This window comes from Cheilinus undulatus, linkage group 20 (genome assembly GCF_018320785.1).
Source record: "Cheilinus undulatus linkage group 20, ASM1832078v1, whole genome shotgun sequence".
In the NCBI taxonomy this organism is placed as follows: Eukaryota; Metazoa; Chordata; class Actinopteri; order Labriformes; family Labridae; genus Cheilinus; species Cheilinus undulatus.
Genome location: NC_054884.1, coordinates 22,384,843 through 22,396,932, shown reverse-complemented (window position 1 = coordinate 22,396,932; position 12,090 = coordinate 22,384,843). Strand labels below are relative to the sequence as shown.

Sequence of the window (12,090 nt, the reverse complement as noted above, 5' to 3'; positions counted from 1 at the left end):
GATTATAGTGATCACATCTAAGTAAAAGCAAATCTGCACATCAGTAAAAGGTTGTGCGATTTCACCTGCAACAGTTGAGGAGTAGGACTCTGGAAGCTCATCATTAGTTCCCACGTTTTCAAGGTCATTTCCAGGTGTTTCTTCAGATGGCAAATCCTGATGCTTTTTAGTAGCTTTAGCATCTTTGACCCTGGAGAATAATACAGGTGAAAATAAAAGGCATGCAAGGACTTTCAATAAATGTGCATCTGTGTTATTTCTAATAAGGGATTTTTAATTTTCTTACACTGATAGTTCTTTTTGCTGGGACATTCCCGTGAAGTCTGAAATAAAACAAATTAAAGTATTTAGAGGATGTTGTTCAAGATTACTTTTCTAAGATAAGGATTATGATTCAAAGTGCTTTAAAAAGTCCATGTTGTTGTCTTACAGTTTGTGCCAGTGTCACGTTCATATGCCTGTATCATATCCTGCAATCCTGCAACAAGTCTTTGAAATCCAGGGCTCTCCTGCAAGCTCCTGCACAAGCAAAAGGAAATACACATGTAAAGGAACAGTAGGAAAAAAAATGAATTCAATGATGTCATGTTGTATATAGTGTCCAACCTTTTGGTTATCTTGGCTTTACACACTGGACATTTTGTGCAGTTTTGTTTTGTGTTGTCTAAAAGTTTCATCATACAAAATCTGGTGAAAAGGCAAAAAAACAATCTTGTATCAATATAATAAATTAACTCATGCAATTACAAAGTATAATAATTTTTTTTTGCATTTTTGAAACAAAATTATACATCACTTACTTGCAAAACTGGTGGTCACATTTAGTAGAAACAGGTGCAGTCATTAAATCCAAGCTACAGATGAACAAATGCACAAAAAGTAAGTTAACAGTTTAATCTCCTTATTTATCAAAACAGTGTAAAATTTGCAAATATAGGCTCACCATATAGGGCACTGTAGGGTTTCCCAAAGAACTGAAATCCCCTTTCTGACATCTGCAGCCTTTGGAGTTTCCATGGTGATTTTTGGCACTATTGGACAATATACAAATAAATGATAATGGGAGAGTTGTTCAGTGCTATTTAGACATTATTTCTGGTAGGGCAGTTTAAATTATAATGGGGAGAACAGTGGCATGGATATAGCAGTGTGTCACAAGGAAAATGTAATTTACTTTTAAAGCTGCTAAGCAGCTTTTTACAAAAGTGTGAACTGGACAAAAGGGTCAAAATTTTGCAAAGGTTATACTGAGGTGCCCATTTTTCCGACACTAGTTTTTCAACACTCAGTGCTTGAAAATTATGAAATCTGTGTTGCCTTAATGATATTTTGCCATGAAAAGCAGGGATGAATGATTGTGAAGGTTAAAACATTAGGGCTGATATCAATCCTGATGTTTAAAATGACAATTAAGCTGATGGCTGATATCAATTCCTATGTTTTTTCATCACTTCTGTTCATGTTTGACCATAAAATCAGGTCAGAGTTTGTCCAACAGGTGTCTTTTTCTGCCTGGTAAAATAACAAACCTCTTATTTGATCCAGCAGTAATTGGTACCAGATGCCAGCATTGAATTGATTGGACACATATGAACACTGATATCTGACACAGAGGATAAACTGATGCACTGGTGCATCCCTGTTTCATTAGACAGGTACATAGGAAAAGACTGAATTCATTAAAAATCATATCAAAATTTCAAATTGTGTTAACATGAAAACCACAATCTTGATTTTAAGCAACTTTCATAATGGTTTATTACAACCCAGCCATTGTTCAGTTAATGTGAGACAATTCAATATCTTTGTGCACTTTGATCAGGTTACATTTATTGCTCATTGTTATACTGATTCCAGCTTTGTTCTGTTATCTACAGAAAGATACCGCGGCAATGATGACACAAGGGGAGACACATGTCCATACACCTCCTATAAAACATGCTGGACTGTGTTTAATGAACGTGATGAACAGCGGAAACCAGAATAAGTTTACTAACACCGACATAGTAAAGCGTTTCTGGATACCGTTAAAACATCAGTCGTGGCAGTTATATTTTAATCATATTTTAATAGGTCAACAGCAAAGAAGCGTCTGCATTACAAAGTATGTGAATTAAAACGTTAAGAACATAAACACACGCGTAAACGGTCTCTTAAACATCAGTCTTGCTAGCTGCCATGATTTATTTTGAGAGGTTACACAACTAACAGACCAAGGACCCCACAACTTTAAACATTATGACAGGTAGTTTTGAAATCCGTCGCGAACTATTTTGTGAACAAACGCAACACAGAAATCTTGAACTGCCATTTGCGGTGGAGAACAAGAAGTTAGATTTCATTATTTACCTTGATTAGTGACTGAGAGAAGACACTACACAGGAAACATCCGCTTCAGTTTTCCCGCAACTATTGACTTTTTCTGCGCATGCTTGATGGCGGTTTGGAAGTAATATCACAGCGCCACCCGCTGGCATGGAGCCCAAACAACACAGTTAAACACTTCACCCCTTTTAAACCTACTTTTCTGCGGTCTATATATTTTCAGTCAACATTTAGTTGTTGTTCTGAAATAACAACTCTCAATGTATCTAATATATGAAAATAAACAAAGTAAAAATGCAAAGACTTTGACATTGATTAATGAAAAGTAAGTACATTTTATTTGTATAGCACCTTTCACAGAACAAGGTCATCAGGGGCTCGGCAACAGTTACAATAATATGACATGATCTCAGTTTAATCAGAGTTTAACTGAATAAATATCACTTACTGAACCTTTAATGGAAGTCAAATATTCAGGCAACGTTTTATCAGTGTCATTTGGTTTGAGATATATACAGTTAAATGCCATCATTGTAAGTGGTATGATACTCCTTGAAATTTACTGATGGCGCTGCTCAGGGGAAGCATATGAAGGGAGAGTAAAATGGGCCCCAAGAGAGATCCTTGAGGCACACCACAAGAAAAATGTGGACCAACTGACACAGAAAAACTCCTATTTGACAGGTAGCAGGGAGGCACTCCCTCTGACCCCCACCCACAGCCTGAGTCAGTCAATTAGAATATTATGGTGTACTGTGTCAAATGCAGAGCTCAGGGCAAGGAGGACCATAAGTAGGGCAGATTTTTATAGAATCATCAAAACGTGGACTCAAACTTCAACAACCAAGTATCACTTTTAACCTACCAGCTATTAAAAAAAAAACACACAAACCCTTTTTGGAGATCTAGAAGTGATTTTTCATGAACTACAGGCTATATGTTGTTTAAAAAAAGTCAGGTGTTGAGTCAGTCATACCTTAGTTTGTATCTTACTTATGGATAAATAGTCATCAAAACTATGAGTACTTGTCAAAGTGTTTCTACAAAGCAGATGATATCATGGTTTTGGTTAATGCGATAATTAGTTATGGCAATTATTTGAAACTGTCCCCACGATGCATTTACCAAATACATGCATGTAAAAAAAAGGCTGTTAATATTGAAATGATTTCATTCTTCTATTTTCAGCAGTATTTTTAACATATGTAAACAGACTTTACCACTTTATGGAATCAATAGACTACACTTAAAAGTAAGGAAAAGTTTTATAGGTTTATAGTAGGCCTACTGAGATTGTGTTGCAGAAGCTATACCACTACAAAACAATAGTTTGTTGTGATTTTTTAAAGATAAGATAAATAAGTTAAAACAACTATTTAACAGAAATTCCAATCCACATGATTTGAGTGGGATATCACTCTTTATGACTCATTCTCCCCAAGTATTCTCCACTGGCAGTTTCTTCCGATTATTTCCATATATATATATATATATAAAGATTTTATTGACAATATTTCAGTTCAAACGTCAAGGCACAAATTCCTTTGAACATGTCAATGTCAATGTCAATATCACGTGAGCAGAGAGTCTTTGAGCATTCCTCTCCTTAATAAATAGAAGAGAGTTTGCAAACTGTTTCAATTCATGTTTCCATCCTTCAATATGTGGTTTGATCTTAACGTATTTGCATCTGTGAATGAAATGCTTTCCCAACATTATCAAGTTATTTACCAGAAACCCTACCTTTTTCTCTTTCATAAATACTCTGGTTTTAACTGCCATCACCGTTAAAAGCTGCAAAATAACGTCTTTAGAGCTGAGCCACCCCTGAAATGCAAGCCAAAAATCATGGACAATTTTACACCGTAAGTAAAATTGTTCTACAGTTTCAATATCACTATTTTCACAATTTCTTCATGTATTCCGAAGACATGTGTGCTTTGAAACATGAGACACGGCTACCCCCCTCTCAAATGGCGCCCGTGTAGACGTATCGCTCCAGTGAACATAAGTGGCCAAGCTAATTCTGACGTCACATCCGCGTAAACAACAATAAGGAAGTGGAAAGACAAGTCCCGAGGTGCAAAATGTAACAGTCACGCTAGACAAACAAGGGTCGTTCTTATTCTTTTAGGCATGTAAAAGTCGATATTAAAATGCAATATATCTGATTCTTCACAAGCGACAGTAAGTTTATCTCATGTGATTTGCGTTTGGCTGTTCTCTGGGTTACCTAAACGTTAAGGATAAATAGCTAGCTGTATTAGCACTAAAGCTAACCAGCTATCGACAGTAACAGTGTACTAACTAGAGAACTTCTTTTTGTGTTGCAGTTACTTCTTGACTTTGTAAAAACGACATTTGGTGATATTCATATAAAGATGTAATTATTGACAATATTATCTCCTATGTGCATTGTTATCTTGTGTTCTTGCAGCTGAACGATGGAGGGCTCTAAGTCGTCCAGCACCACCATGCAGGTGAGCTTCGTGTGTCAGCGCTGCTGTCAGCCGCTCAAACTGGACACATCCTTCAATGTGCTCGACCGGGTCACAATCCAAGAGCTTATCGGTATGTAAAACCAATAGAATCAACCATCGATGATGTAAAATGTCCGGGTTGTAATGTAGCGTTTAAACGGCTCCATCTGCCACACTGTCGACTTTTGTTTACACCTCTCTCCTCAGCTCCTTTGGTCACAGTGACTCCCAGTAAACAAACAGACAGCACTGAGGGGGAGACAGCACCAGAGGTAAGAACAGCAGAAAACATACAAATCAAAAGCTTAACTGTTATGTTTGACTGTAGTGCTTACAAAGGGGGAAGTGAGATCTTTATCAGTGTCAACCAGGAGTTCCCTGCCCAGGTATTATGCAGCTGATCACTGGGCCCCCACCAGCTGTGATGTATTGATTATGTCAATGCATGTGTTGGATCACACTTTCAACCTCTTTTTGGCCACTTTTTTTGCTTCTATTAACCCTTTTTTGTTTCTTTGCAGTTTTTATCCCATTTCTGGCACTTTTTCCACCTTTAACCCATTTAAGCCCTTTTTGCCACTTCAATTAATTTTTGCCTCTTTATAACACATTTTGCCTGTTTTTAATCAATTTTAGCCAATTTTTCCACTTGTTGTCAATTCTTGTGTTCACAATTATTTGATTATTTTTTACACATAAATTGTCTCATTTTATTTTACCTTATTTTCTGTGCTGACTTGGCCTCCTTTCCGAATGGTTTTGTCAAATGTGTCGATCCACATTGTTATTATGAGCTGAAAGAGGTAATTCTGTTTTAAGAAAAGGTGTTTACATCTTGAAAAGTCTGTGTTGTACCACAGCATAAATAAATAAAACAGTTTTTTGTAGCCGTGATAAGAGTGGTTATTATTCGGGTTAAATGTGAAATATGGATATCTCAGATTAACTTTAGTACAGTGGATCCTCATTTTGCTGATCTCCAAGCGCCCCACTTCTGGCAGGGCCCCATAAAGCTCTCCCCATTAAGGCTGGCCTTGACCACAGAAATCATAGTTAACCTGAAAATGATTTATGATCATGTGGTTTGAATTGTAATACCTAAAAATTTTGGTTATTTAGACAAACTTTACCTAAATGTACCTTTAATTTGCTGCAAATTTGGAAGAATCAGCACAAAAAGTAAAATTCTTCCTCCGTCATGTTTACTTACTCTCAACCCTCTTTTGGTTGTGGTCAAAACCTTATGACTCACTAAAAGTTTGGTAAAAACGTTTATATTTGGAGCATGTTTGACTGTACAAATTACATTTTTTCAGGAGACCTTTGTAGAAAGCAAGCAAGATGGAGTTTCAAGAAAATACATCCCTCCTGCACGGTGAGCACATCGATTTTTAGTCATAATGCAGAGCTGAATATTGTTCAAAATTGATCCAATTTTGCTGTCCTTTTGTTGAATCTTATATTCATATGTGGATTTTGCCTTGCAGAATGATGTCCACAGAGAGCGCCAACAGCTTCACACTGATTGGAGAAGCATCTGATGGTGGCACCATGGAGAATCTCAGTCGAAGGCTAAAGGTGAAGAATTTTTCTTACATAACCACTAGGGATGTCAAGATACACTCAGCTCACAAGGCCATATGTATCCACATTTTCAGCTGTTATACAGACATGATAATCAAGTCCTTTCATGGTTAATAATGATTCTTTTATAAGTATACCATACAAACTGGTCCAAAATTTGACAACAGACTATTACTACCAGAACATGTCTTTATGTCTCATTGAATTAAGTGGTTCATTATTTGTATCAGTTTTAAACTGTTTTGTGAGGTATTTGTTTATCCTTTAAAGCCAGAGAACAAAGGAGTTGTGTCAGTTTACTGTGATCATGTTGAAAAGAAGGCGGTTAATCTCACAGTAAGTCTGAGCGATCCTCTCCCGTCCAGGTGACCAGCGACTTGTTTGACATCATGTCAGGCCAGACAGATGTGGACCACCCTCTGTGTGAGGAATGCACTGACACTTTGCTGGACCACCTGGACACGCAGCTCAACATCACAGAGAACGAGTGCCAGAATTACAAGTGAGAGGAGTTTTTATTCTGCTACAGTGCTGCCTCTGAATGTGTGCGTTGTAACTATCTGTATTTGAATGTATTTTCAGGCAGTGTCTGGAGCTGCTGTCACAGCTGCCGGTAGAGGAAGAGGAGACCCTGCTGGCCGAGCTGCAGCAGCTGAAGGAGGAGGAGGAGACTCTGGTTCAGGAGCTGGAGGCCGTGGAAGAACAGAGAGCGGCCGTGGCTCAGGACCTGGCAGAGAGCAGGATTCAGTCTCAGCAGCTGGACACAGAGGAGCTACAGTGAGTTAGAGCTTTAAACCCTGTTCAGGTCAAAGATTTGTTAGAAGACGAGTTCAAACTTGCAACTGCTTAAAGTAGGCTGCTCTGTGAAATTCTGAATGCCTTTAAGTTCACACCATTTACACTGCGGCTGGGTGCAACAATGTATCATTTCCATAGCAATGGCTCTGTGCTTCAGTTTCCACTTCTGTTTTCTGTGCCTGGGATGATGTAAACACTCCAACTTTTGGTTAAAGAAATCAATCAATCTTCTCTTTTCTCTATTTAAATCTCTGCTGACTGCCTCTCGGGGCTCTGATAGGCCTTTGAAACACATGACATGCCCTACATACAAAAATCAGCTGTTGACACCTTGACTATCACAGGCAACACAGTCAGCAGCCTGATTTGAGTTGCAACTCTCTGAGCTATAGGGTGTCTTTTACTGTTAATGAACTTCATGATACAGCAGCTAACTCCTCAGTGTTTGTGCTTAAAGATACCAAAAGGAGTACAGCGAGTTTAAACGGCAGCAGCTGGAGCTGGACGATGAGCTAAAGAGCGTTGACAATCAGATGCGTTACTGCCAGATTCAGCTGGATCGCCTGAAAAAGACGAATGTTTTCAACGCCACCTTTCACATCTGGTATGCACACACTCAGACACACCTGTTGTGGTCTTTGCTAAGAGTAATTTGTCTTTTAACCAATCAACCAGGATGGGGAAAATGTTTAGCGATAGCCTTATGGACAAAAATGAATCTTTGACTGAAAATGCGAGTTCTTTTTGCAGGCACAGTGGACAGTTTGGTACCATCAACAACTTTCGTCTGGGTCGACTCCCCAGTGTACCTGTGGAGTGGAATGAAATCAACGCAGCCTGGGGGCAGACGGTGCTACTGCTGCATGCTCTGGCCAATAAGATGGGGCTGCGCTTTCAAAGGTACACACATCTTAATATCTGGCAGTTAGTGTTGTTACAGTGGGTTTACATGAAGTACATGTCAATAGTAAGTAGGCCTGGGCGATATGGCCTAAATATCATGTTGGGTTTTTTTTTGCCCTCCACTGTGATGGTAGTATATCGCGACATAATAAGATTAAAAGAGTTGATACATTTAAATACATATTCAGGGGTTACAACCCCCTTCTCCCCCTAAATAAACTTGTGATGGCATAATAAAGTCATGTCTGAGCATAAGATCACAGAGAACTTCTCTCCATGTTTACTTCTTTAGCACTGAATTTGTAGTTTTTAATATCCCTCCTTTTTGCTGAGATGTGTCAAGCTGCTACTGAAAAAAAACATATTTTAAGATGTGGACCTTCACAATAAAAGCACTCAGGGAAAACCACATCTTCAGACTTTTATTGTGAAGGATTTGTCAGCAGCACCATGTTTATCATCACTTCAACTCAGATTTAGCAGTGGTACCAGTAAGTTACCGGTATTACAGAGTCTACAGCTGCTTCTTTGACCTTGTTTATCCTTACAGCTCGCTCCTTTGAATGATGATGGACTTAAAACAAGGAAATCATCAGTTTAAACACACCTTTAAACAGTTATTCAAGCCATTGTAATACAAATCACTGTAGCGCTGGGATAAAGATAAACCCTGCCTCAGACAGGCCGATGGAGACATTGTGCAAAGTGAAAGCTAGTTTCACGTTGCAGTTCTGAATGGTTTCAGTCAGCATCTTTTGACACTTTATAATTGGTTTAAAATCTGTAAAATCCACTGACAGATGTAAAGGGTGACTAATAATGCTGATATATGAGAAAAAATAAAATACTGAAGAATGGAGGTAGGAGGTTATGACCTAAAGCAACATAAAACAATATTTATTCTTTATTTAAGTTAACACTGAAATTTGTTGCTGTAGCTTCTCAACAGGATCGGACAAAATCAGACAGCACCATCTGCTGGTTCAAAAATGGCATTGCAATATATATTTCTATCCCATTGATGCAAATTGTCTGCTTTTGTATGGATTTTTAATTGCATTTAAAGTATTGTGACATCCCAAGGTTATACTTATACTGGTCGTCATTTTTTGTATATTTGTTTTTGTATTTTATTACAAGTGTTAAAAAAACAATAGCTCTCTTTAAGCTTCATCACAATTCCACTTTTTCCTTTAATTGTATGTTTTTGTGACAGTGATCTATTACCAAACAAAGCTCAATGCTTCTCTTTTCAGATATCGTCTTGTCCCGTATGGAAACCACTCGTACTTAGAGTCTCTGACCGACAAGTCCAAGGTAATAAACTAGCTTAACACTCTGATCACTATTTAAACACTCCTCTAGTCTCTAATTCAAATCTTTTTCTATCTCGTCTCTTCAGGAGCTTCCTCTGTACTGCACAGGTGGCCTCAGATTCTTCTGGGACAATAAATTCGACCACGCCATGGTAGCTTTCCTGGACTGTGTGCAGCAGTTCAAAGAAGAAGTGGAGAAAGGAGACACTGGTTTCTGCCTCCCGTACAGGTTAGACATCCTCAAACCAGCACCATTTGAACAGTTATCTTCATCCTCATTAAGCAGGGCATCACTGCAGCCATTTAGGATGAAGTTGTTAATATTCATGAAGACTGAAAGCAGTTTCTAAACCATTAACTGTAACATACTCCACAGGGGCTGGAGATTTGTGGGCTTTGATTATACTAAGGAGAAAAATAAGGGGCATTTAGGGAAAGCTTTGTCTTTATAACCCTTTGAATTATTAAAGCAGGGCCACTAGTATGACATTTAGTCAAACACTTCACAGTCTAACTTCAAAATCAACACTGCACTGCTGCTTTACTGGTGCTGTAGATCTTTGTGGTGCATAATTATATTTATTTAATGATCCAGATATGATTGTAGGAGCTGGGTAAACACCGTATAACTGTACTGTACATACCAGCGACCTCAGAGCTGAACATATTCAGATGGTTTATTTATTTTATGTTATCCAGACAGCTGCCTAATGGAGTGGCATTTGTTTATTTTTCATGTACAGTCTTTTTGTTGTTAGTCTGGATGAATCTGTTGGAATAAATAATGACAGGGGACATCATAGGGGACACTGACTGATATTGCAAGTGTCAGAAGCCTCTAGAGCCATTAAACAATCCCAGGCCTCTCCTGAAAAACATGAATATCAGAATTTAAATGAAAACTGTGCCTGTAAACCACTAAACACTTAAAAACAATCTTTACTTATCTTTTAGACTCCAAACCTTCCTCTTGCTCAGTCCTCAGGTCCAGATTTTCTCTTGTTATAAAGGAACTTAAACCCAGCAAATTAGGCCAAAAATAAAGCAATTATGTTTTAATGATTCTCCATTTTCATAATCAAACAGTATTGATAATTTTTGCACTACAACTTGTAAGTTGTTAATGGTAGAACTTTAGGTTTTAATGAGGATTTCACCCACTGAAGTTGCTCTTTAGTTTCTATAATTGTATTCAACCAATATTGGTTTTTCAGTAGTAATTGCTGAGACTGATAACCAGTATACGGAATCAGTACACTGTTCATAGCAGTACTGTGCAGTACAAATCAAGGCTTTCCCTTCACAGTCAACTGTTTGAAATGCCTTCATCCTGATGTCTCAGGAAACTTTGGATAGCTATAGAACAATGATTTCCTAATTTCTTAAAGAGACAGGCAAGAAGTCATATAATTTAACCGAACAAGTAAAGAAAGCTTATTTTCCACACTTTTTGCCAGTGTCATATCAAACCTCAGGGATTGTTGCAAGGGAGCGGGAAGTCTCAAGAGTTGGAGCAACCCAAAATTGCAGTATAGCCGAGGATGAGGGTTTCATTGTGTTGCAAGGCATTTTTACTTCACTTACCAACATTTGTAGAGATTTTATTGACTTTATAAAATATAGAGAGAGCTGGGTTTAAGGGGTAGTTGGTTCAGATTCAGATTTGAAATCTGTTCTAGAAAGTTGAAAAAAAAGAACCATTTGTTAAACCTTAAGGGTAAAACAAATATGACAGAAAGGATTTATTCAGGTTTATTACCAACTGAGGTAATAGAGGTCTGAGTAGTATATGCAGTACTGTCTATATTATGTCAGATTGAGTCTGTCCCATGCACAGATGTAAACTCATGACTGTATTTGTTTATTTCTTGTCTCAGGATGGATGTGGAAAAAGGTAAGATCGAGGACACTGGCGGCAGCGGCGGCTCTTACTCCATCAAAACCCAGTTTAACTCAGAGGAGCAGTGGACCAAAGCGCTTAAATTCATGCTCACCAACCTGAAGTGGGGCTTGGCCTGGGTCACCTCCCAGTTCTACAACAGATGAACCAGCTGGACAAGAACTCTGTGGTTACTGGATGCTATTTGAATCTTATTTGGATACTTTGCCAAAGGAAAATAAATTGTCTACATCCTTTTTTGCTAAACCCCTTAGCTTTTAGGTCCAGTTTGTTGTTTTTACATGTTACAAAGAGGAGATAGTTGTAACTTTATGCTGCAAAGCAGAGATTGAAGAATATGGAAGCATTGGAAGGCTGAACCACACCTCCACTGTCCAGATAGAATGTAATTTCTAGCTCAGCTCTTATTTTAATCACATATGATGTTCCTGTCTCTTCTGTTGCACTGCTCATTTTTAAATCACTGTGTTGCTCTCCACAGTGAGAGAAAGTTCCCAGTTAGTGTCCTAATAAGCTGTTTAACTCTGATGTGATGTTGTGGTCATGGCAGGATTTGAAATAGATTAACATGGTTTAGTATTGAACAATCTGTAGTCAGTATTTCATTAATCTTGAATGCAGTTAACCTTATTTGCCAGTTACAGACATGCTTTGATGACAAACTGATAATTTTGTGACCATTCTGACTCGGCACTGTCACGAGAATTGGTCTGAGATGTGATAGATGCTGTCAAGTCTGGAATTAAATTAATAAAACGTATGCTGTAAAGTAGTATTTAATGTA

The 12,090-nt window shown here is 38.0% G+C and overlaps 2 protein-coding genes across 5 annotated transcripts in view; one reads left to right on the top strand and one right to left on the bottom strand.

Moving 5' to 3' along the window:
* Positions 1 to 2,410, bottom strand: part of LOC121528827 (breast cancer type 1 susceptibility protein-like) — a 42,102-nt gene extending 39,692 nt beyond the window's left edge. For all 4 annotated transcript variants that reach the window (XM_041816436.1, XM_041816437.1, XM_041816438.1 and 1 more), the window contains exons 1-7: positions 2,350 to 2,410; positions 944 to 1,031; positions 801 to 854; positions 607 to 687; positions 431 to 519; positions 287 to 323; positions 66 to 190 (exon numbers count right to left, since the gene is read on the bottom strand). In XM_041816436.1, coding sequence (XP_041672370.1) covers positions 66 to 190; positions 287 to 323; positions 431 to 519; positions 607 to 687; positions 801 to 854; positions 944 to 1,017 — 460 coding nt within the window. In that variant the 5' untranslated portion in view covers positions 1,018 to 1,031; positions 2,350 to 2,410. The remainder of the gene's footprint in view (positions 1 to 65; positions 191 to 286; positions 324 to 430; positions 520 to 606; positions 688 to 800; positions 855 to 943; positions 1,032 to 2,349) is intronic.
* Positions 2,411 to 4,375: 1,965 nt separating this feature from the next.
* Positions 4,376 to 12,075, top strand: becn1 (beclin 1, autophagy related). Its single transcript, XM_041816241.1, has 12 exons — positions 4,376 to 4,512; positions 4,763 to 4,896; positions 5,013 to 5,077; positions 6,122 to 6,180; positions 6,293 to 6,383; positions 6,755 to 6,891; positions 6,972 to 7,166; positions 7,645 to 7,791; positions 7,938 to 8,087; positions 9,347 to 9,407; positions 9,493 to 9,635; positions 11,284 to 12,075. The coding sequence occupies exons 2-12, from the start codon at positions 4,770 to 4,772 to the stop codon at positions 11,450 to 11,452; spliced, it is 1,344 nt and encodes a 447-aa protein (XP_041672175.1). The 5' UTR covers positions 4,376 to 4,512; positions 4,763 to 4,769; the 3' UTR covers positions 11,453 to 12,075.
* The last annotated feature ends 15 nt before the right edge of the window (positions 12,076 to 12,090 follow it).

Bases quoted from the DNA above. Each gene is read 5' to 3' on its own strand.
- becn1 (XM_041816241.1), top strand. From the start codon at position 4,770: ATGGAGGGCTCTAAGTCGTCCAGCACCACCATGCAGGTGAGCTTCGTG. The intron at 6,892-6,971 runs GTGAGAGGAGTT...ATGTATTTTCAG, and splicing joins AACGAGTGCCAGAATTACAA to GCAGTGTCTGGAGCTGCTGT. The intron at 9,408-9,492 runs GTAATAAACTAG...TCGTCTCTTCAG, and splicing joins CTCTGACCGACAAGTCCAAG to GAGCTTCCTCTGTACTGCAC.